The 23695-nt window shown below is 40.5% G+C and overlaps 1 protein-coding gene and 1 long non-coding RNA gene across 2 annotated transcripts in view; both read left to right on the forward strand.

Annotated features, from left to right (window-relative positions):
• LOC138110278 (transmembrane 9 superfamily member 2-like) overlaps positions 1 to 11965 on the forward strand; it is a 28603-nt gene extending 16638 nt beyond the window's left edge. Inside the window, exons 13-17 of the mRNA XM_069014991.1 lie at positions 98 to 257; positions 912 to 1063; positions 2856 to 2967; positions 3383 to 3554; positions 11332 to 11965. Coding sequence (XP_068871092.1) covers positions 98 to 257; positions 912 to 1063; positions 2856 to 2967; positions 3383 to 3554; positions 11332 to 11399 — 664 coding nt within the window. The 3' untranslated portion in view covers positions 11400 to 11965. The remainder of the gene's footprint in view (positions 1 to 97; positions 258 to 911; positions 1064 to 2855; positions 2968 to 3382; positions 3555 to 11331) is intronic.
• Positions 11966 to 18000: 6035 nt separating this feature from the next.
• LOC138110280 (uncharacterized) lies at positions 18001 to 20575 on the forward strand. Its single transcript, XR_011150854.1, has 3 exons — positions 18001 to 18069; positions 18941 to 19126; positions 19600 to 20575. It is a non-coding gene; the product is annotated as an uncharacterized lncRNA (long non-coding RNA).
• The last annotated feature ends 3120 nt before the right edge of the window (positions 20576 to 23695 follow it).

Below are 23695 nucleotides of genomic sequence, written 5' to 3' on the forward strand. Positions count from 1 at the left end.
AAGCTACATTTGTTTTAACTGATTTATGTTTTGTAATACTAAGTGATATTTATTCTTTCTTGACTATTTTAATGTCTTTTCTGATTTAATTTTTCAGGATTGTCTTTGCTGACTTCTTCATTATGAATCTCATTTTGTGGGTGAAAGGCTCCTCAGCTGCCATCCCTTTTGGCACTTTGGTTGCTATCCTTGCTATGTGGTTTGGAATTTCGGTCCCGCTAACATTTGTTGGTGCCTATTTTGGCTTCAAAGAGAAGGTAGGGCCCTTTAAATACAGATTTGAAATATACCTGTCCTCTGTAATTGAGCCATTGAATCTCTAAGCAGGAGTTCTAGACAGGATCTGGTTGGATTGAAACATCTGTGATCCCATGATTGTAAAATGATACTTTATTGTCTTGATATTGAAACAGAGTGTATATTTGTGATGTCACACCAATCAGGTTTTTTCTGTCCATTCACTAGAAACAGGTTTTAAAATGTTCTTGGAGGTCTTACCTGCCTTTTGTGCTTCAGTGATACCTCAGTAGTATTGCTGAGTTTTGAAGTAGTGCTTCAGAGAGGCTTCCGTTTCGTATTTCACTAGTTTGAGGTAATGCCAGACAACTAAGAAAAAGGGGATGTTACTGGATTTTTTAAATTTTATTTTGTTTTTAATTAAGGACTGAACAGGTTTATTTCCTTCTTGTTCTACCTTGCTTACTGTCTCATAGTTGTAATGTCTAAAGCACATGTGCTTTTTCTTAACGATGGACATCAAGTTTGTAGGTTTTTTTGTTTGATAACTTGTGATGGCTTACGAATGAAATTTTAGTTATGTTTATCAAATCTTTATATGCTAATATTAGGGAAAAGTAATCTTATTTATGATGTAATAATTAATCTTTTATTTCTGTTATTTTTTTCTGCAGCCTATTGAACATCCAGTGCGCACAAACCAGATTCCTCGCCAAATCCCGGAGCAGTCATTTTTCACAAAGCCATTGCCTGGTATCATCATGGGTGGTATCTTACCCTTTGGCTGTATTTTTATTCAACTTTTTTTCATTCTGAATAGCATTTGGTGAGTATCACTTTTTTTTTTCCCTGTAGTTATACAGGTATGATAATAAACACAGTGAGTTTGAACATCCCAAAGCAACTAATATAAGGAATAAACCAATTTAAAAAGTTTTTGGTAATTTTACAGATTTTATGGAATTTCCAGAGTCTTCATTTCTGTGCTTAGAACTTAAAAATTAATTCTTCTTAATGGCAACTTAACAGTATGATATGAGAGTCCTATTGCCTTGTTCAACTTCCTAGCTCTGAACAGCACAAATGTGGTTTCTTGCTGTTGTGGTTAGGTAGAGCCTAATCCATTGTGTAACTGTGTTATGATTTATGAAACTTACGTGATCTAGCAGTTTCCACTCCCTGTGAACAATCTACTCCACTCCTAAATCTTGCAAAACCTAATCAAGCAGTACACGAAAAATTAAACCAGTGCAATCTTTCATAACTTTTACAATGTAAATATGAAATGTCTAATACATTGTTGTTCAATGGGAAATATTATCCTGAAGGTGCCAGGTTTTTATATTGTCATCTGTACAGGTTGAGATGTCTTACAGAACAGTTTTCTAAATCAGATCTTAAATGCAAATAAATTAGTTTAGCTTTTTATATCAGTCCTCAAAAAAATAGAAACAGTGTAATGTAGCTGTGCTGAAAAATATAATCAGCTGACAAACAGGTGTATTGTGGACTTTTGTAGTTGAAATTAGCAAATTCTTAAATTGTTTCTCATTATTTATCCTACAAAAGTGAAGCATGGAGGGAATATGCAACTAATACTCCCTCTGTCAAATGCAGTAATTGTCACCTTCACGCAATAATTTGTTTACTTCCCTTATCTGAAAGACACCAGATTAAAAGTAAATGAACATATTTCCCTTGTATTTATTTTTGTGGGTGATTTTGTGTTTGGTTAGCACTTGGGTTCAAGTCAGCCTTGGTCTGGGGATAGAATGGGAGTGGAGGAACATCTGGTTGTATGCAGAGACGCCTGGAAAACTTAGCTGCAGTAGCCGGAAGGAAGTTAGTATTGTAACTAGGGAAGAGTACAGGTGATGCAGGAGTTGGGGAAGCTAAAGGTCTTCCCAACAAAGAGACATGAAGTGAGAAACATCTCTGGTGGAAATTGCCTGTAACTATTGTCTGTGAAAGTTCATAGATGCTGATTTCAGGTATAATTGAAGACTTTGTTGCTCTGTAAAGCAATGGTTTTATTACTGTTACCTTAAATATATGCATGTTTACAGAGTATATTCAGGTAAAGAAAACTTCTTACGAATTAGCCAATAGTGGTATAGGCACAGTCACCCCAGTGGTGTAGTGTGGATACAAGTATGCAGCTAGCAAGAATTTTTCTTGCCTCTTTCCAGTCCTGTGAGATATTTTTCTCTCTCACAGAAGATATTAGTAGAGTTCTATAAACCATGAACACCTGCAACCTTGCAAACTGTTGTTTATAGTACAGTAGAAAAATACTTTGACAATGGATGTTTTAGGATTTTAGCCAATCACCCCAAGGAGTGGCTGATCTTTGACCAATTAGACTATGAAGAAAAAAGTCTATAAAAGAGTTGTAAAATAATTAAGTAAATCAATATTGCTGCACAATTCCTGCCTGCTGGATCTCTCTTCTCCTCCCTACCACTGTGGGATACCACGATAGTGTAGGTTTTCTGGGTTTGCTGGTTTGGATTTTTTTTGGGTTTTGGTTAACTCAGCATCAGGTAATGTGACACTGTGAGTTAACTCAGAGTTTCAATCAAAAATGAGACTCATGTTCTTATTGTTTTTAACTTTAGGTCTCATCAGATGTATTACATGTTTGGATTCCTGTTCCTAGTTTTTATAATTCTTCTAATTACATGTTCAGAAGCTACAGTTTTGCTGTGCTACTTCCATCTGTGTGCAGAGGTAAAAGTTACACTTTTGATGTAGATACGACTTGTATCTGGAAGATGTTAGAAATAGAGGTGAGGTATTCACATACACTGTGAAGTGCTGGACACTGAACTGATTGCATTTTCAGCCTTGACGTACCTGTCTTAGCCACTCTTCTGAAATGTGCCTTTTGCTTCAAAATCCACTGCTGACAACAGATAAACAAAAATAAACAGCCTTGATCTTAAGAGTAATTTCATGTTCCTAGTGGAAGCAATACAGCTGACTTTGAAGAAAGACAGTATCTATGTGGCGTGGTGGAATTTTTCTGAGCTAAATTTTGCAGAATTAAATGTGTTTCATAAGACAATGTTGTTTTTTCACCATCTCATCTATATTCAATTTCCTACATGATAATTCTTAGTGAATGGTTTACTGTTTCTTTCAGGACTATCACTGGTGGTGGAGGTCGTTCTTGACTAGCAGCTTTACAGCAGTTTATCTCTTCATCTATGCAGTCCATTACTTCTTCTCCAAACTCCAGATAACAGGAACTGCCAGCACCATTTTATACTTTGGTTACACAATGATCATGGTCTTGATTTTTTTCCTTTTCACAGGTAAGTACAATGTTCAAACTAAGATTAATTTAGAGGGCTCTGGTTTTGAAATGAGAAACATTAGGTGAAATTTAGACTACATGAAATATAAAATACAATTTATGACTCTTTAGGCAGTGTTACTTATATGGTTTGTGGCACCACATAGCACAGTAAGATATTTTTTACATTTTCCTCTTAACTTGAAGTTACATTTATTTATGGTAAAATTAATTTTCCTTTATTGAATATTATATTAGCAGTGAGCAAACCATTATATTTTCAAAGGCCTGTTCTTGTTCGCTTTAATATCAAGTGTTAACTTGATCCTGGATTTCATAATTGGTTCTAGAAGTTCTGCAGTTAGAGATAATTTCACTCTGTGTATGGAGGATGAAAGATACTTTCAGCTTTCACTATCAGCAAGTGAAGGAGGATGGTGCTGGGGAAAAAGTGAATGTTGACGATAGAGTTTTAGTACTGTTAGTTGTCTTACCTGCTCATTAAGCACCACTTCATAATGATGGAAATGTACCTTAACTGGAGGAACTGATTTGAAATATGGCTCTCCAGTGTTACTTGTCCAACTTTTCTGAGGTTACTCACGCAGACTAAGTGTCTTCTACAGTATTATTCTAATGTTCATAATCACTTGACTGAAACTATAATTTCCAAGTTGATTTGATGAGAAATCTGTGCCCAATTTACCATGTGTTAGTGAAATAAGAGGCTCTTTGGAGAGTACTGGCCATGAGTGTTTTGTCTTGGTGTTCATCATACTGCTGCTGTTGTATATGTAGATTTAACACATGAAGTCAGATCTTTTAGGTGTCACTGCTTGGCATCATGAAATACTGCAATGACAGAACTAGAGAAAATGCTTGTTCATATATGACGGGCTATTCATAAAAACAGCCTTGATAGTCACTCCAAAGATTTGTAGCAGAGGATTTCTCTGTGGATGGCGTGATAGTTTATATTGTTACTTTTTAACTTCTTCTGCCTGTTTGTGGAAAGCTGCTGTGATACTTTGTGTTCACTTTGTGAAATACATCTTTTAGTTAAGTGCACTTAAATGCAGTTAAAAAAGAGTGGCTAAAATAGGTAATGAAAGTAAGTTTAGCGTAAGACTTCAAGTTTATCAGTGTAGCAGTAGGAAGGACCTCTTTTATCTTTGTTTCTTCTACTACTGGTTGACACAAAGCAAAAAAACCAATGTTCATAAAAAAATGAAGAAGAAAATTGCTGTATGTCTTTGAACAAAGCAGTTATGCTATAGAATGCTGTAGAAATTATATTAAATAGCAGTAACTGGCACTTATTGCTGGTTCTTGTTCTTTAGAAATGTGTCTCTTCTAAGAAGGACAAAAAAAAGTTCTGAAAAGAAGCAGGAAAAAAAAAAGGAGGATTTAATCTTTCTATTTTTTAATTATTAGAAGGCAAACATGGAATGTTTGCATTCGCATATTGCTGGGTAACCCCCTGCTTAAATCCTGGTGAAAGAGACAAGCTCCAGGTGTCTTCTGTAATATATATCTTTCTATATTTTAAAAAAACCCAAAAATATAGTCTAAAATGTTTTAATTAGTTTCATACTAAAGCAATATGTTAATATGTGTCTAGGTTTTAGCATAGGTTAGTTGCTATCCTGCCAATTTCAATTTCACTTATAAGATGCAAATTGGTAGAATTAAAAATAGCCCTTTCATATATAAAATGATATTTGAAATTGTCATAGCAGCTGCTGAAATGGTATTAAAAGCTTCAGATATGCTGATCCTGGAGTTCTTGATGTGAAGGCCAGTGAGGCCCCTGAAGTATGGTAATAAACTGTACTGCTGTTATTTTTGCAGCGTCGTCTTTTTCTTTTGAAAGAAACCTACAATGGTGCTCCCTATGCTGCTTTTGTAGCTCATGAGGAAAACTACTACATGGTCCCCTTTTTTTTTTTCCATTTAATAGAACAGCTAATCACTAGAAAGCTAATGGGTACAACAGATACACAGAGTGCCTAATAAATCCTTGCTAATGTAAAAGGCTGTAATAACTTTCTTTTCCATATTCAATTTGATGGTAGATTTTTGGGCTTGAAATGTAAGCTGTTCTAAACAGATGGCACAAGCAGAAGACACCTAACTTTGCTTTGTTTTGTAAAATATTCCATAGCAGCCCTTGTTTTAGAAAATAAGGGTTCAGTCCTTCACAGTTTCTGGAGGTGAAGGAGTTTGCTAATGTAATTTTACACACTGTTTGTATGAATAGTGTTCCCAAAATGGGACTTTGATCTGTTCCACTTAAGCTAGCACTAGGTATTTTGGTTTTCTCTATTCTTGCCTATTAGGTCTCAGCAACTATGACAGGATATAAAGGGCAATGTTAATACCTCCTCCATGGCAGCATGTTGTGTTACCCGGGACATTACAAAAGGGATCATAATGAATAAGTAAATAGGAACTGAATGCTTGTGTGGCAACACTGACAGTAATATAATCTGACCAGTGAAATCTAATGGTATGTACACCCAAACCAGACAATTCGATTTTAATGTACAAAGTGCAGCTAATCTTTCAAGAAATAACAAGTGTGGTTGGATGGGGATAGCTACATGATTACATGTATTTTATTTGAGGAGACAAAAAAATGCTGAACATAGTCAAAGCATGTTTCTTTACAGTGACCTCTATTTTTGAACATCATTTTCACTTGTGAGTTAATGCCATTTTCAAAATTGAGTTTTGATCTTCTGGGTAGATTGTGTTTTGAATCTGAGATTCTGAAGCACCCACCACTGTGCGGTGATTGAAACCAGTATGATACAGAGAGCTTTTAAGGTACATGAGAAGTATCAGCCAAGTGCAGAGTGCTTTTCTATTTGCTTTCTTACAATCTGCTCGTGCTTTGAATTCTTTTTTCTTCATTAAACAATGAAGCTAGAAGAGACTGATAGAGCAGAAGAGTCTGTGTAATGTATTTTGACATTATTCTGTGCAATAATCCTTGTTTTTAATTTTGAATTTAAACTGGTTTACTAATAACTGTCCCTTACTCAGTTAGGTGCTGGCTTTGTGTATAACATCTTGTTTCTGTGTATCAGAAAGTGGTAGTATATATATCTTGCAGACCAGGCTATTCAGCAGAATGTAAAGCTGAGGTTGATTGATTTGAGACAATCAAAAAACAACTGAGGTATCAGTGGCTCCATGTTGGAACCCAAAGTGCAGGGAATGTTTCTCTGCCTGTCCTGAAGGACCCATCCCCCCAGGAAAACACTGTTTTTAACCTTTGTCCATGGAGAAAGCTGCCAAGGCTTTGGGATGAATTAGAATCTACAAGGGTGTGAGTTAGGTGGTAGTATAATACATAGTTTGTTACAGGGTGAAAAATTTAGAGTTTTTAGGTTTATTAATATGGTAAGTAGATGAAGGCAAGATGGAGGATCCCTGTCGTTTTTCAGGTCTCCTTCTTCACTGTCATGGGTTAGCAAACACTACATTCCACTACATTCACCTACTCCATTTTCTGCAGTATTGGTAGTACAGAACGATTGGTTAGAAAATGCCGCAGTACAGGGCTATGTGAATAGATAGTTCATTAGGCGTTGGTAGAAAAGTAAAAATAATGTACATACTTAGTAACTATTGGGTAATCTACCTTTAAAAGGGCCTTGAGTTTCCTGGATTTTTGGACACATCTTGCTTCTTGGCTAAAGAAGTGTCATGAGTCATCTTCACCTCTGGGTTTGTGAGTTTTAAGTGGGTCCTGCAAAAGATCTTTTACCTGTACTTCCCTAGAAAGATCAATGATGTGCAGTGAGCTGCTGTGCACTGGGATGGCATCACTTCCCTAGGCTAGTAGGGGTTATTTAAAAAGATAGAATCTTAAAATATGCAGGTCACCCGCTTAGGGGAATAATAAGGATCTATCCCACAACAGTGAGTTCTTCAATGCAGACCATTCAGGTGCTTTTTCATTCAGTTTAAGCTGGTGAATGGTTAGGATTGGTTAAAGTAAACACTAGCCAAGAAAGGAATTTGTTATATTGGATTAAACCAAACAAACAGATTATACAGGCTCATTGGAGGAATTGGTGTTCGGCTTGGCGCTGGGTCATTTGATAGAGATGTGCATGTGAAAGCTGTAAAAACCTTAAGATATAAAGGAGTTTAGACCAATCAGAAAATAAATGTAATGGTCTCAACTCTTTCACCTTCAAATAGTGGGGTATTTTATTTATTTGTTTGGGGATTTTGGTTTTTTCTGTGGGTTTTTGTTTGTTTGTTGCTTTGTTGGGGTCTTTTTTGTTGTTGTGTTTTTGGGGTTTTTTTAAGTACTTAGTGTTAGAATTTTTTTTTTTTAACGGCTTTACCAAAAACACCTTTGGGTATCTGCTCCCTGTCCCGTTGTGTTCATTGAAGTCTGTCAGAGAAGCCTGAGCTGCAGAGGTGTGCTTCTTGTTGATAGTGCTTCAAAACTTGGGTTTCAGTTTGAATATGTTTTGAAAGAAACAAATAAAAGCAAGATCCTGGTCTGATCTTACCTAAACCTTACCTAAATAGTTCTCTTGTTCTAATGAGAGGCTCATTTTAATAAGAGATTATTCTAATTTTGGTGCAAGATGAGCATAGAAAAGCACTCAAGATTGAAGTGCTACCTGTGCTCTTCAAGAAAATACATTTCAAGCCATGCAGTGTGAGATGGTAAAGTTGGATTTTAACTAGTGCAACTAATAATAGCAATTTTACTGGGTAGAGGTACGGGTGGGTATAGGAAACAGAGTGTGCTGTGTTTTAAGATTGGCTTTAGTCAAAGGAGTTAAAAGGAGAATCCGAGAACCTGTGATACTTGTCAGCACCAGCCTAAAAATGCAGTTTGAAGTGCTGTCCAGTAATAAGTGCTAAAATCTGGAGCAAGGGACAAATTTGTGAAATGGGCTAAAACACAGAAAATGTGGAAAATGTTCTGGCTAGAATTTTCAAACAAGCCACACTAGTTCAGAGCTATTTTTCTTCCCTGACTGCTACTCATTTGCAGATCCCTTTCACTGGGATATTTATTACTGTGTAGGAAATCAGAAGCTTTTTGACTGCTATACCTTTTGTGGGCTTTATAGTGTTCATGGTATCACAAGCACCCCTAGGGCTGAGGTGGAAAACACACTGAATTTCAGTGGAACCAGGCATTCTGCTGTGGTTCGTGTTCTTAAAAATAAAGGCAAAAGTCAATGTAACATAAGCAACATAAGCAATCATGTAGGTAAAGCAACTGTTCAGGGGAACCTTATAAATAATGTTCTCTTACCTTACATTAATTTCTGTCCAGTAGTACTGATTTTGCAATGTCAACACAACTCTGTGCTGACCTGAGCCTTTGGAAGCTTCTAGTCTGTTTGGCCCATGTTATTAAAAAAACTAAAAAGCACTAAAGCCGCCTAGTTGATTTGGTGTGATTAATTTGCACTCCTAAATCTGCAGTTGGATTTTTGACCTAGTTGAAAACCAGTTTTCAACCTAGTTTGTGCCAGCACCTTTAAACCATTCTGATCTTAGAGCATCACGTAGCTGTTTAGGAGAGGTACATTTGACAGATGATGGGGGTCCTTAGTTTGATGTTCTTTTTTTGATGTTTCTGGTCCTTATAGCTATCCACATATGGAGTTTGTAGGATATATTTGTTCATGGGAGGGAAGAAGAAATTACAGTGCTGGTAAGCCCCAGTTATTGATTTAGAGGTACCAACAGAAGAAATCTGTGCTCACCAGAGGAGGTTCTGACTACCTAAGGCTGTGTCTTGGTGATGAGTGTTGTCTTTCTCTCCTGAGTTCATGATTCAAATCTGGTATCTGACAAACATTACCACTTTAAAACAATGTCTTACTCTGCCTCCAGTACATTGGCAATATTTTTTATAAAGTTTAAAAAATGAACAGGGTGTACTTGAGCTTTGATTTGCTAAACAGACTTTTTTTTAGGAGGGGGAGTTGAAAATCAATGTTACTGAAACCTGTGAAAATCTGTTTATAGATGAAATGCTTGTTCACAGTGTGAAGTCTTTGAGTTCTATTATGACTGAGGCAATGTTTTATAGAAAACTGATGTATTATAAAGATTCAGACTAACAAGAATCGAAGGAAAATATGTGGATTTACAGTGTGTTCCCATATTAAGTTGTGGCATGCTCAGCAAACTATGGTAGCTGTCATTCTTGGGATAGTTGTACATTTTTGTTATAGTAGTACATTTCTGTTCTAGAACAGCAGATAAATTTTTACAGTACCTCATCTGGTAAACATTTAGAAGAAACTGCTTTCAAAGCCATAAAAGGCTCAGATTGGGCTATTTTATAAAAACAACCAGGAAGCAGAGGCTGAGAACCATTATTAAGACAAAACTGTGAGAGTAAGGCTTAGAGTAACAATGCTGGTACTGGAGGAAGTAGGAAGGAGTGAGAATTGACCATGAACTGCAAAGACTCAGTGATGTCAAGCCTACAAAGGAATTACGTTCCTTGTATGGTTGATGTCTGATCTCCTATCAACAGCCAAAATTTGCTGTCTCCTACTGTTTCAGAGCATAACAACTGCAAACTTGGAGGGAAAGGGTAATCTGTGGCATATAATAATAGTCTGTCAAAACACCTTTAACTACAGATATACATCGTAACACAAGGAATGTAAGAATTGGCATACAGATAATAAGCATCTCAAGATGGGTTCCTTGCTTGGGAAATGTGTAGATGTGGTCTGAAAGACAGAAATGTAACTCATGTAAAAAACCCAAGTGCTTAATAAAGAATATTCTAGTTATTAAGTCAGTCACAACAGTGAAAGAGATTGGAGCTGATGTTAAACATGGGCTGTACAGACAGAAAAGGATAATACAAAACTGGAGGAGCTGAGTGCATGATATTGTGAGTGCCTGCAGTAGAGTTGGGAAGGGCTATTCCAGGGCTGACATGTAGCTGTGTCTTTGAGAGGGAATTCAGTGCAAATTTTTTTATCTGTTAAGACTTAACATCTGTGTGGCAGTTTGCAACTAGGTAAAAGTGTGAGGAGCAGTGCATTGCTTCCTTTAGAGTCTGTAAGACTAAATTAATTGACTGGGACTCTTGCATATGAAGTTCTTAAAGTAATTTAAAAGTAAATGGGATGGACAGTGTCTTTGCAGTTGCCCCATAATAGTGACTGTTGGTGAAAACCACAAATTTGTTCATCAGTTTAAAACTAGAAAATTGGTATACACTAATCTCATTCAATGTTTTGGTTTGTCACTGCTGCTTTCACTTGCTGCTTGCTTCCAGCTGCTGTAGCACTCAGAGCATTCCTTTGCCAAAGGGAAGTAACAGGATATACAGAAGAAATTTCTATTCTCAAGTATAAACAGAGCATGATGAATATAAAACTGGGACAGGTGAATTTTTCCAAGGCCTTGTTATGTGTCATAATTCATAGGTGGCAGTGAAGTATTGTAGACCAAAAAAAAACCAGGTAGGGGCTGACTTGGTGTGTATATAAAAGTCTGTTTCTGAACTGGTGCTTGTGTCCCTGCCCATGGTGGTGGCAACACGGTCATCGGTGGCTTAAGTGTACGTGAAGCAGCTTGGTCCCTAAAAGTCATCATTGATCTAAATCAATAACCTAGCCTGGGGATGAATGTGTGTTGTTAAATTTAAGAAGTGCTGTTTTTCTGGGTAGTTAGCTGGATTACAATGTTCTGTTCTGTCCTGCTGGGAAGTACTTGTTAGATTTCTCTCTCAGAGCAAACTGTAAGATAAACTAACCATTTTTACTTTCCCGTTTCAGGGACTATTGGATTTTTTGCCTGCTTCTGGTTTGTAAGTAAGATTTACAGTGTTGTGAAGGTGGACTGAAAAGCTTCAAAGTGTCTTTTGAATGTATCTCCCTTGCTGTTTGATAATTTTTACCATGTATTGATAAACATCCTGTGTAATTATTCTAATTTGTAAAAGCAGAAGACCCGACCACAACATAAAATACAGATTTTATTGAAGGAAATGGCACCATTGCCATTTTAATGTAAACATTTTTGTTTATATCAGTATGCTCATGGAACATGTTAATTACAGTAATTCAAAAATTATATCCAAAATTCGATTTAGGACAAATAAGAATTCTGTGAACTAGTTTATTTGAAAAATTGAGTGCATTATGCAGTCCTCCAGCTGAATTTCTTTGTGACTAGGGTTTGGGTTTTTTTGTTACCTCTTTTGGTTACCATTTATATGAAAGCCTAGGACTGTCAAGTAAATCTATGTAAAATGTGAATTTTTTTAACTTAACTATGATTGTACATATTATCCTGCACCTTCTTTACAACTAGGTTATCTTCTTACAAATGTACATGCATTTAGTGTAATGTAGACCTTATTAAAAATATTGACACTGGTTTTTGTTCAAATAAAACTGCACAACTCCAGCTGACATGTTTCCTTTCTTGTTAATTAGGTCTTCACTACTCGAACACAGATCATATTAGTTTGACCACTTGATTGGTTTTGAGTTTTATATTGTTTATAAGCAGTTTGATTGTGGCTTTGGCTGCAGATTGTGCAAGGACTGGTGGGTCACTTGAATCTGTGGCTGTAGGATGGGCGGGGGCTTCTGGACCTGTGCATCAGCTCTGTACTTTCTCCAACTTACCCCAAAATATTTTTTGCTGGGCAAACCATTGCTTTCTATCAAAGATTAATCCCATTTTTCTTCTTGTAGCCATCTGAAACATATGTCTCCTTATTCTTCATCCTGTGAAGATTAATTGAGCTTGTTGGGAAGTTTAGACATGAATCTAGTGGGCTTGGGAATGGGTGTTTCATAAAGGTGAAGCCGTTTTCCTCCTCTGCAGAGCTTGTGCTTCAATGCTGGATTACATGAGATGGAGTATCTTAATAACCTCTTCAGCTATAAGATGGCATGGATTCTTCTCTCAAGAATGTTAAGGTTTTAAAGAGGCTCCCCAAATTCTTGCATTGCTGTGGAAGCTGAGCAGAGTCACTGCAAAGACGTAATTCCAATGGCTGTGTTACAGATGCTGTTGGAGATGAGTAGGGGGATGTTCACTCAGATTAATGGGTGAAATACTCAAAACTTATTAAGTGGCGTATGGTAACATTCATCACTGGAACCTACTTTTCAGCCCCTAAATCCACAATTTAACAAGACCCAAAATGACTCTGTATCTTTTCCTAGTCATATAAACACTGCGTAACTGCAGTTAATGTTTATTATCCTTTCAAAAAGGTAATCTTTGGTATGAGGATATCAAGTGTCACCTCTGTGTAGTTGTTCCTTCCAGGTTACTGAAATGTTGGGACAGATCACCTGACTCAGGTGGGATGACTGCCAGGCCATATCTTTTGAACAGTGCCTGTGGCATAAAAATGAAGCTTTAGACAACTTAAAAAGTGTCAACCATTGGTGTACCAGGAGGAGCTGGCTACAGTAAGCATAGTTTCCAATGAGGTTCAGATATGCTCTTGATGGCAACTCGGCCTCGCAAATATTTTCCCCTCCTACCGACAAAATCTCCATTTCCTTTTTGTTCCCTCCCAGAGGTGGAAAACAACAGCATTAGTGTTAGAGAAGTCAGGTTGTGGTTGGTTATCAGCTGGTTCAAGAATACCATTCACTCTATTAAAGATTTCATGCTCTTGAAATTGGTGCTGCTCTGTTTATGTAAGTCCTTCCTATTAAATATTTAAAGTTTGGTGGGATTTTATTGGATGCTTATGTGGCATGAAGCTGCTTTTAAATTTTACATGTTCAGAGGGAAATGAATCCATGAGAGAATTTGGAGCTACAATTGCCATAAACTCCCAGCAGGAAATTTTGCTGGATTAATAAATATGCTTTTCACAAGAGGCAAAGTCCAATGGGTTGTAAAATTGTATTTATGGTGCTTTTACTGTGACTGCTACTGAGCTAAAACATAGAAAGTGGGTTGAACAGGTTTCTGAAGCTTGCCAGTAGTCCAGAGCCAAAGCCATGAAGTAAAACTGGTTGTTCTCAAACTGTTATCAGAGAACTTTGTGTGTGTGTGTGAGATTTGCTACTGCTGCTGCACTCCCCCTGCCAAAGAGACAACCACCCATTTTGCCTCCTGAGGCAAAGTACTAAATACTAATTTAAATACTAAATACTTTTGCTGTCCCCAGATCTAAGATTTGTGCTGTTTTGTAGAGAATCTGAATATATGCCCTCAACATTTTCTGGCATCTTTTTTTGACCACGGAAAAGGTGCCAGCTGTCATTTGGCTTTGTGCTTATAGAGAAAGCCCCTTGGCTGTAAGTTAAATACAAGTGGTTCTGAGCACATATCATTTAAAGGTGGTGTAAGCCCTAGCCAGAAAATAAGAGACAAACTTCTTAGTTTTAATTTTATTGAGCACGGAATGGGCTGTAATAATGTCATTTGTCTAGTGATTCTCAGCACTCTTTGGCAGGTTTTCAAGCACGGCTAAAGATCTTGTCCACTCTCTGTTGAGTCAGTGTTGGGTTTTGAAGATGAAATGGTCATTATGGGGACATGAATTTTTTGAGTACTTAGATACCAGCAACTGATGCCTTGATACCCAATCTGTTTCATATTAATTTATGAATAATAGCTATCACATGGAAATAACCATTCTTCATCTACTCCCATGAGAACAACAGACTTAGTAAATCATTCCCTACATTGTGTTTTTGTGATGCTCTCAGATGACGTAAAGCAGCCCCAGTTTGAGACTCTCCTGGTAATAACCACCCAAACCCAGCAGACGCTGTAGAATGTCATGTTTGTCATATTTTAAGTAAAACTTGACAAGTTACAACAGAACCTCAAAGGAAGGGGGGATTTCAGTGCTTATGCTTTACATTTCATTCCACTTGCTTGAATGGTGTTGAACAGCTACAGCATCTTTGTTCCTGAATGGAAATGCCAAGAAGATGCAGATGTGTAGCAAGGAGGGGAGTTGGGGGTGGTGTGTATGTGGGATCCATTCCCACACCTGTATGAACGTTCCTGAGGACTGTGAATAGTGCTCCTCTGGGGGAGCTGGGAACATGTGGCACATTCATGACAAGTTGTGGCGGAAGATTGTTTAATGAACAGAATAAGCTTGGCTTCAATGGCTTGCTGATGTTCCTTATACTAGTTGTGCTTTTGTTTGATTCCAAGTTCATATTTAAAATTTGTCTCCTACTTAAGTCTGCTATTCCAAAAGCTCGAATGTTTACAGAGATCTGTGTCAAAGGACTGGGAGAGAGGAAGTCCAAACCAAATTTGCCTGCAGTTAAATGCTGATGTAGACATGGGATCTCTTCTGGGACCTATGGGTGAGATCTTTAACAACACTCAACATGTGAAGATCCAGCAGTGAAAATCACATGTTAAAAAGAGTATTTAAGTGTTTTGCATCATAAGAATTGGGACCAAGTCCAATGACTGCTGAGGTAAATGGGAAAAGTTGGGCCATGTTGGTCACAAACGGTAAAGAGAAGGGTGATTCTTGGGTGTGTGGTGCCCTCCATAGTCTTACACTAGATGTTCAGCTGTCCAGTCCTATTCCCATAAGCTGTATCACTAAATCTAATGGAAATGGAGCAGTAAATTTGTGCATGGGTGTTGCTGTTTCTCTGCTGAGTGTGATACCACTTCGCATTTTCACTTGCAAAGCAGGACTGAAATCACAGCATTTCTACAGAGCAGCTGCTGGTGCTTCCAGGCTTAAGAATGGAGAGATGAAGCTGCTGTGCTCTGCACCTGTAGCTATGATTTATCTAAGTCATAAAATAAGTCTTAAAGTAGTGTCAGCTAAACGTGTGTTGTGGAGATGAGTTATTTTAATATTTCTGTTTTTTATTAAATATTAATTGTGTGCACTACATTATTTTTAGAAGAGAGGTTTAGGGCAGTGTGGGTGGATTGGGGTTTGTGGCCTCTATTTTCCGTTTCACTTTCATACCTGGAGAGACTCCTTTGCTCTGAGAAGAGGTCCTTTTGCCAGAAAAACATGGAAAAGAGGATCTGACTTCATTTCCAGAGCTCTCCAGTGCACTGCTGCAGGAACCAAGCCCAGAGCAGTTCCTGAAGGGCACAGCCCCTGCAGGTGTTGGAGGGCTCATGTACACGAGAAGAGGTCAAACTGTTTTGCCTTCTTCATTAAGGCTAAAGTCATGATTTGCCCACAATGTGATTTCCTTATGCAGAATGGATTTTTTTATGGCAAAGATGTTGGGAAAAGGCTTAATAGTCTAGGCTTTCCCTGAGATAATAACCAGCAATGCAGCTCTCCTGGAGACACAGTTCATCCTTCTTAGGATGGTTTCTTTGCATCCAGGCGGGATATCTTTGACTTTGCTGGGATAGAAGCAGGATGGATTTTTTTCATGTTCTGTGGAGATGTACAGCCTCCAACCAAATCTTCAGGTAAGGGTTACCATCTATTTTGGTATCCAAAGTAGCTACAGTTCAGGAGTTCACAGTTCAGTACATCATCCTCCTAATCTTGATGCCTCTGAATTACAGGCTGCACAAACTAATTAGCTTTGCTCATACAAACAGGGAGCCCTCAGACGTTCTGTGAAGTTATTAGTGCCCGGGTTTTATAGACAACATTAGTGTCTGCATAGTTTACCCAAGGTAATTTATGTTTTATTTGCAACTTGGGGAAAGCTCTTAGATGTTTGACATCATAAAACAGTAAAACTGGGAGATTTATTACAGGGACAGAGACAACAGGGCCCTTGAGCTGCTTTGTTTATCATAGAAAATTGGGTTACTCAGACATGCACGTGTATCTCCCATATTTTCTGGATTTGTTTCCCTCCTGCTCCTTGAAAAGCTGAGCAGTAGATGAAAAGTCCTGGGAGCCCTGGCAAAAGTCTTTTGGCATCTACAGGAGAAGAATTATATTTGTATGTCCAGTGGATATTCATCTCCTTCTATTAATAGAAAAGAGGCAATACACAACTGAGCTCCTGATGAGGCTGCAGCTTCTGGAGAAAGGTAATACAGGAAATCCCAGTGGGTGGATTGAGAGTTGATGCTCCCAGACTGTGCTGGAGCTCTCACTGGGATGTCAGCACCTCAGAAACACTCATCCCAAAGGATGATGGTTGCAGGTAGAAAGAGATAAACTAAAGAAACTGTTTAGAAGGTGGCTAGAACTGGTTATGCAGGGAAAGCTGGAGCTTGGTGGCTCACATCAGACCCCAGCAGGTGGGAGGAACAGGCCAGAGCCTGGCCAGTGGAATGGACCTGGGGTGGGCATCCCAGAGCTGGGTGTCTTGGCTGTCCTGGTTGGCTCAGTAAGACATTCCCTCTGCCTGGAGCGCTTTTCCCACCACTGTCCTGAGATCCCTGTGGCTGCCACAGCCCTGCCTCTTCCTTAAGGGTTTCTGTAATACCAATGTGAGTAACATCTGAGCATTTTGGGAGGGGTTGTAGGGAAACACTGTCACTGTGGTGGTGGGTTGACCAGAAGAACGTGGTTTTCCCAAACTGCAGAACCTGTGGCTGCACTTGGCTCAGCTCATCTGGCAGATGCTGCTCATGCCTTTAACTTGTACACCCTGGATGTGCACTTGGGGTTAGACTTTATCCCAATTAAGAGACAATCCATCAGAATGGAAGGGGCCAAAGTGGGGTTTTCTCTGAGCTTAGCATGGGGTACTTTTTCCAACAAATTTCCTACTGTTGCTGGCACTGGGTGTCTCAGGACAGTCTCCTCCTGCCTGCTATAGCTACTTTTTCTAGACCAGTCATCCATATGCCACGGACATGTGTGATGCAGCAAGCAGATGTTTTCTGATTCTCCTAGGCAGCAGCAGGAGAGCCCCTCTGGGTTTCTTAGTGGCAGTGATCTGGGAGCAGAAGGAGAAGCACTGTTAGCTTTGCAAGGCTCCTGTGATGTTCAAGCAGGGTGAAATGACTGCAACGGTCCAGGCATCCCTCTGGCTCGGGTGTGGATGGGATGTCAGTGGGAAGCTCCCTGCCAGACTTGGGGAAGTGGGGTCACGCAGGTGACTGCGATTCCTTGGGCTCCACACAGCCTCATCTGGCTTCCAGCTTCCTCCTATCTCTCCTCTCCAAGCACCTCCTTTGGAGGCTGCATCAGCGGGAAAGCTTTGGTTAAAAAGGAAGAAAAGAAAAAGGCGGATGCTTTATCCAAAACAGGTGCCCATCATCCTCTGTGCCCTGCAGGGTGAGCTCATGCTGTGGGAAGAAGTCCTGAGGGGATTGGGGAAGCTGAAGCAGAGGTAGAGGAAAAGCAGGTCTAGCATGTGTCTCAGGGGGATGCATGTGCAGCTTACTGCAGGAGACTGGGGAGATCCATTAGCTCCAGCATCAGTGGGAGAGGAGGGAACTGGGTGAACTGGTGTTGACTGTGCAGCTGAGGGTAGTTAAGCAGCAAAGCCAGTGACTTTTTGGGATTGTTATGGCTTTCAGGTGTGGTGAGGAATGAGCTGGGGAAGGGAGTGTGTGCTGGATTGTTGGCTGGAGGGTCTGCTGATCCTTGATCTCAAACAGCAGGACAATATGTGAGTTAAACAATCCACAGTTTTTGAACTTCCCCTCTCTGAGGGCAGTAATTGTGGTGCCATTGACTTGGGGTAGAGGTTTTCTGGGCAGAAGTGGGCTGTGTGGTCATCTAGAAGGTGGGAGTTGTCTTCCGAGGCTCTCTTGGGGCAGGGAATGTCTCTGGGCAGGATGGTGGCTGTGGTGCTACTGTCACAGCAAGCTTGTCCTCCACAGACCATGTACCTCCCCAGGAGCTGGCAAATATATGCTGTCTGGAAAACAGCAGTGGTGCTGCAGGTGGGGCAGTGACTTGTCCTGTGCTTAACTGGGACCAAAAGTTTCATGGTGAATTGGGACATTTAAAGCAGGGAATTAGACTCTGTCATCTTCCCATCAGCTAGGGTTTTCCTGTTCCTTGGGTATAAAACCAGGAGGGTGCCTGTCCCCTGGTTGCAGTGTTTGTCCCTCCGAGGTGGAAGGACAGGCCTGTCCCTGCCATGGGTGGCCAGCCTACGATTGCCCAAGAGGGACTCTCAGGGTGTGTGTTCTGTTCAGCTCCTCTGCTGTCACACTATGGCCTGTGCTGTGGCTGGGGCAGACATATCTGCATTGTGCTTGGAATTTGTGAAAGGGCTGACTGGGGTAGCTGTGGGCACAGAGAACTCCTTCAGAGTAGGACAGCACTGTGTTGGGTGATATAGGGAGGAGGGTGCCTTTTGCCCCATAGACTTCAGACTCATCCCCAGAGAAGATTCCTCTGAGGCCCTGAACAGGTCCATGACAGGTGGATCAAACCCAGTGGGTGGCTTTTATCTCCAGGTCCCTCTTTGAGTGACAGGTACTTCAGTGTGTGGTTTGTGAGCCCAGCCATGCTTTCTTGGCCCAATGCAGGTATCCTTCAGGAAGCACAGGGTGCCTTCCCACATTAACAACTTTAAACCACTGCTCCTGTGTACTACATGCAATGCTCCTTACATACTGACCAGAGGTGACCAGGCTTCAGACACATGCTCCCTGGGTAGGAAATCACACACCAGTGTGATCCACTTACCCAGCTCCTCAGGATCTTGCCACAGGGTGCGTGGAACCAGGCATCTCTGCCTCTTTTCTTCCTTCTTATTCCAGACCTGAATGACTCCCAAGTTTCCTCCTGCTCTTTCCCTTAATGAGTTGTACCACACTGGGACAGATGCCTCAGCTGAAAGAGTCCAGTTGCTGGAGTAACGACCAGCTACCCATTAGAGTGTTTGTTACTAATTGATTATTGCCTGTCACTGCTGGGAAGTGGAAGGGCTCAATTGCAGTGTAACAGGCTTACTGGTGCTAAATAACTCTTGTTATTTACCTGAAGGTTGATGGTTACTCTCTGCTTGTAGGGCTGCTCTTCTGGGGACATGGGGAGGCATATGTCTGTATCACACTTTTTTTTTCCTTTTCTTCAGTTGATTGGGGTTTTTTGCAAAATCTTGGGGTTTCTTTCTCATCCTCAGTACTTTTAGTGGATTTAAAATGGATGGTATTTCGCTTACCAATCAAACCTTACTCTCTAGGATACTTCAGAGAACTAATTAACCTGCCAGACTGCTCAACAACATTGCAAGAAGATTTCTTCTGACTAAATACAGGACGTATCTGCTGCCTCGTTTGCTTGTTTTTAATTTAGAAAACGTGGAAAGCTGGTGGGGGAACGAGGGGAACTCTGTGCATCTGACTGGAGAACTGATGGTTGACAACCAAGTGGTGGTGATTTATGGCTGGGTAATTTTCCAGCTGCCATAATTTGTGTTAGCTCAAATGAGAACTGATGGCAGTTTGAGTTAATAGCTGATACAGTGAGGACCTGGCACATGGTAGCTTTGATCTCCTCAGCCACGGGAGCAGGCGCTTCTCAAATCACCAGGCTTTGCTGCCAAAAACCCAGAGGAGTGGGTGGGCTCCAGCTGCATGGAGGGATGGGTGCATGGGAGAAAGGAGGGAAAGTGTGAATGGATCCAGTCAAGACCCAAGCTCAGGTGTGTGGCCCTCAAACTGGATGTTACACTCTCTATAAGGTGTTATTTTTTCACTGAATTATTTTCTCAGTTTTAACACCGTTAAAAAGAGGCTTTTATTCTGATGTTGTTTATTTTCAACGATTAAGAGGTATAATAAGACAATTGCTGGCAAAGTGCATTGCTTATAGCAGAAATAGTCTTTGTTTTGAGGTTTTCCTGTGTCAAGGTTCTTCAGTGGCTCTCATTAGGAAATGCAGTACATGCCAGCCTTTGACAAGCAGCAAAGGCAGGAGTGTAGCCTAGCAAGAAGAGTCTAAAATATTTAAATATCAATAATTTACCTCCAAAGTTTACTCTCTGGATGTTTCTTGCCACAGTACCTGACTAATTACCATGTTATCAAAGGAATGTGCAAATGTATGAGCTGTGGGTTTGGAGTGGCTTGACAGATAAGCCTTCCTGACAGGAATAGCTGCAACTTTGCTATTATCAGTTGAGTTCACTTTCGAATTTTGAATTACTTTTTTTTTAACTTAACAGTCGATTTTATGTAAAGGGCTCAGCGATTAGGAGTTGATTTCAAAGATCATCCTCCATAAAGTCTCTTGATCATATTTTATGGTTCCTGTGACTCATGGATGTAATCTTGTATCCCTGGGATATTCATGGAATGCTTGTCTAATTCCCCACAGTAGCTAATCTCACTTCTCTACTCTATTTAAAAAAAAAAAAAAAATTAAAATATCTTTAAAGCAGGACTGGTAAAAAGGCAACTTTTACAGCCAAATCTCCAGCTCCAATTGCTCCTGCTGGGGAAGTCATAATGATGAATTTGTGACATAATTTCTGTGGCAACATGCTGGGATTTCATAAATGGGGATGGTGATTATAGAGCAGGATCAGGTGAAGCTGGATTGTGATGGAAAAAGCCCCAATTCAAATGCAAATTGTTCAATAATGGCATAGGGGATACCAGAAATTACTGGCAATTTATTTTATTTGGGTTAAGCTCCTCATTCAGTCTTCTTCAGTTGAAACTCACTCTTCCAAGGATGTCAGCAAAAGAAATGTCTGGAAAATACATTTTTCTCCTCTCAAGAGAACAAAATTGTCCTAATTTAATAATAATTAATCAGTTCATGTAATTAATAAGGATGTTCTCTATTTCTATGATTTCTCCCATTCACGACTCTTCAAGTGCTTCACAAACCCTAATTGATTCCACCTTACTACTCCCTGTAGCAGGACCACATAATTTACCTCATTTTCTGGAGACAGGGAGGTGTGTGAGCCAGGCAAATTGATTGAACCAGGTTAAATGATTTGCCCAAGGCCAGACAAGGAGCTGAAGTCAGGAAAGATCTGTGTTTCAGAGATCAGCCTCTACCCAACTGGGTTTTGGCTGTGGGAGAGCGGATGCAGCTCTTGCCATGGGAGGGGGGCCAAGCAGTTGCAGCCTCCAAATAAATCTGGTGGATTTGTGTTGTACAGCACATGAAGCTGCGAGTAGAAACAAGCCCCATGGGTGCACATTGGTGGTAAAACTAGCTGAATTGGCTGTTCATTAGTTATTCTCACTGAAATTGGAAACAACTTGATTTGCTTTTTGGATTTTTCTTTTTCTTTTTTTTTTCTTTTCCTCCAAATCACTTGGAATTTAAACTGTTTATCTGAGGATTAAACTAATTGCTTCTGCAAAATGCTGTTCCCACACCATCTAGGGTACATCTGTTAACTGGGGAGGGATAACTGAACCAGTTGCCAGATGGTCTCTTGGATTTGGGTGGCAAGGAGCCAAGGAGCTGCCAGTTGGTGGTTTGTGGGGTTCTAGCAAAGAAGTCACGCTACGTGCACATTCCCCGCGGTTACTCTTCTCTGCCTTAATGAAGATACTGCCTAATGCAATAAAGTAGCCATTAGCCCCCGCCCTGCACTCCCTCCTCCCCCGAAGGGGTGAGTTTATAAGCCTGATTTGTCTGACTGAGGCAGGCTTTTCCAGGAGCTTGGGTTCTCTGCACGCTATGTGTGCAAAGGCACTTTCTCAAGTATTCAATCCCATGTCTGCCTGCTGCCTCTTTCTGTGCCATAGTGGAAAGATACTGCTGTAACAAAGCTGCTCTTTGAAAGGGGTTTTCATAGCTAGGAACTAAAAAATCATTGCTTAGTCTTGGTTATGAAAAGAACATATTCATATGCATTTATATGTAATACATATTGGCTCACACCACACTGTCTGTTTTAAAAACTTCAACCTGAGGGCTGGATGCTGTGCTTTGTATTTAAAAAGCATGTGATATTTACCAGTGCTTGGAGTAGGACACAACCCCTGCTGTGCTGGAAAGAAGTGTTACATCAGAGTCTGAAGAGACTGTTCATAGTAGGGTAATACAGGTGTCCTTGACCAACACTCAGAACATCTTTTCTAGGACTGGGCCAGAGCTTGGGATCCTCAGGGGTGACAACTAGGTGGTGTGTTTTTCATGGGACTGCTGTGTGGAGGACAGTTGTGGCATCCAGAACCCAGCCTAGGCTCTGTTTCCGACCATGCCCTTGGCACAGGCTGTGGTGCCCATTAGCTGTTACAGTGGGTTGAGGAAGGAAAAACACCCATCTTGTAATGAGTTAGTGGGCTTTCTTCTAGTTGAGGAGGTCTGGGGTGGTGCAAGGTGGAACTTTTTCTTACCCCTTCTTACACCAGCAAACTCTTGCCTGCCCTGAGAAACTCACAGGAGGGAGGAATTAATGGCTTCAGCATTAAAAAAACAGTTTGCCAGCTGAGATTTTGGTTTACTGTCAGAAAGGTGGTGGACATCAACAAGATTCAAACAAAACCATTTGTTAGCGGGAAGTCAAATCAATAGTTTCTTCTCCATTCTGTGGAGCGACAGCACCTCCAAACTCCCCAGTGTTGGGGCCAGACTGTGTGGTTACACTCCCAACCACACCACTTGGCTACATTAATGATAGTGTTAGATGCACTGCTAAGCAATTCCTTGTACTTTGAGTGGCAAATTTCTTTTTTCTTAAAAGGAGGAGTTTGGCAAGGGGCAGAAGTGGTGTGTGCTCCCAGGGCTGGTTTTACACAGCTTGCAAAGCTCCCCCAGCTGAGTTCTGCTGGTGACCAAATCTCCTGGCATTGCAAAGCCATTGCTGTTTCCAGATATGGTCTGTGCTGATATGCAGAGCTGAGACCCCATCTGTGGGGAGCTGGGAGCTGCCCTGGGCACATGCAGGTTAAAAAGCCCTTTGCTTTGTGTTGGAGAGATGCTTAGCCAAGTTGTTCACAATCTTTGTTGGGGCAATGTCCATGTAGCATCACTTAGTGAATGGCTCTTGATGGAAGCAGGGCTGGGGTCTGTGAGGCACCTTGCATGGGCATGGGAAACAGCCCTGGCCCTGTGGAGGTTTCTCCCTAATTATTATGGTGCCCTGGGAACGCTCGTAGTGATTCCCTGGCTGTGCCTCTGGTGCAGCACATGAGCACAGGGCAGGCCGGGGCTGTGTGTGATGAGAACAGCACCTGCCTATATAGGGAGGTACCCATGCTGCTGATCAAACCCACATCCCTCTGTTCCTCCTGTGGAGGAACCGGATGTTCCCTGACGTGCATTGTTGGGAATGACACCCTGTCCTAAGGCTGCCAGGAGCAAGC

This window comes from Aphelocoma coerulescens, chromosome 4A (assembly GCF_041296385.1).
Source record: "Aphelocoma coerulescens isolate FSJ_1873_10779 chromosome 4A, UR_Acoe_1.0, whole genome shotgun sequence".
Classification (NCBI taxonomy): Eukaryota; Metazoa; Chordata; class Aves; order Passeriformes; family Corvidae; genus Aphelocoma; species Aphelocoma coerulescens.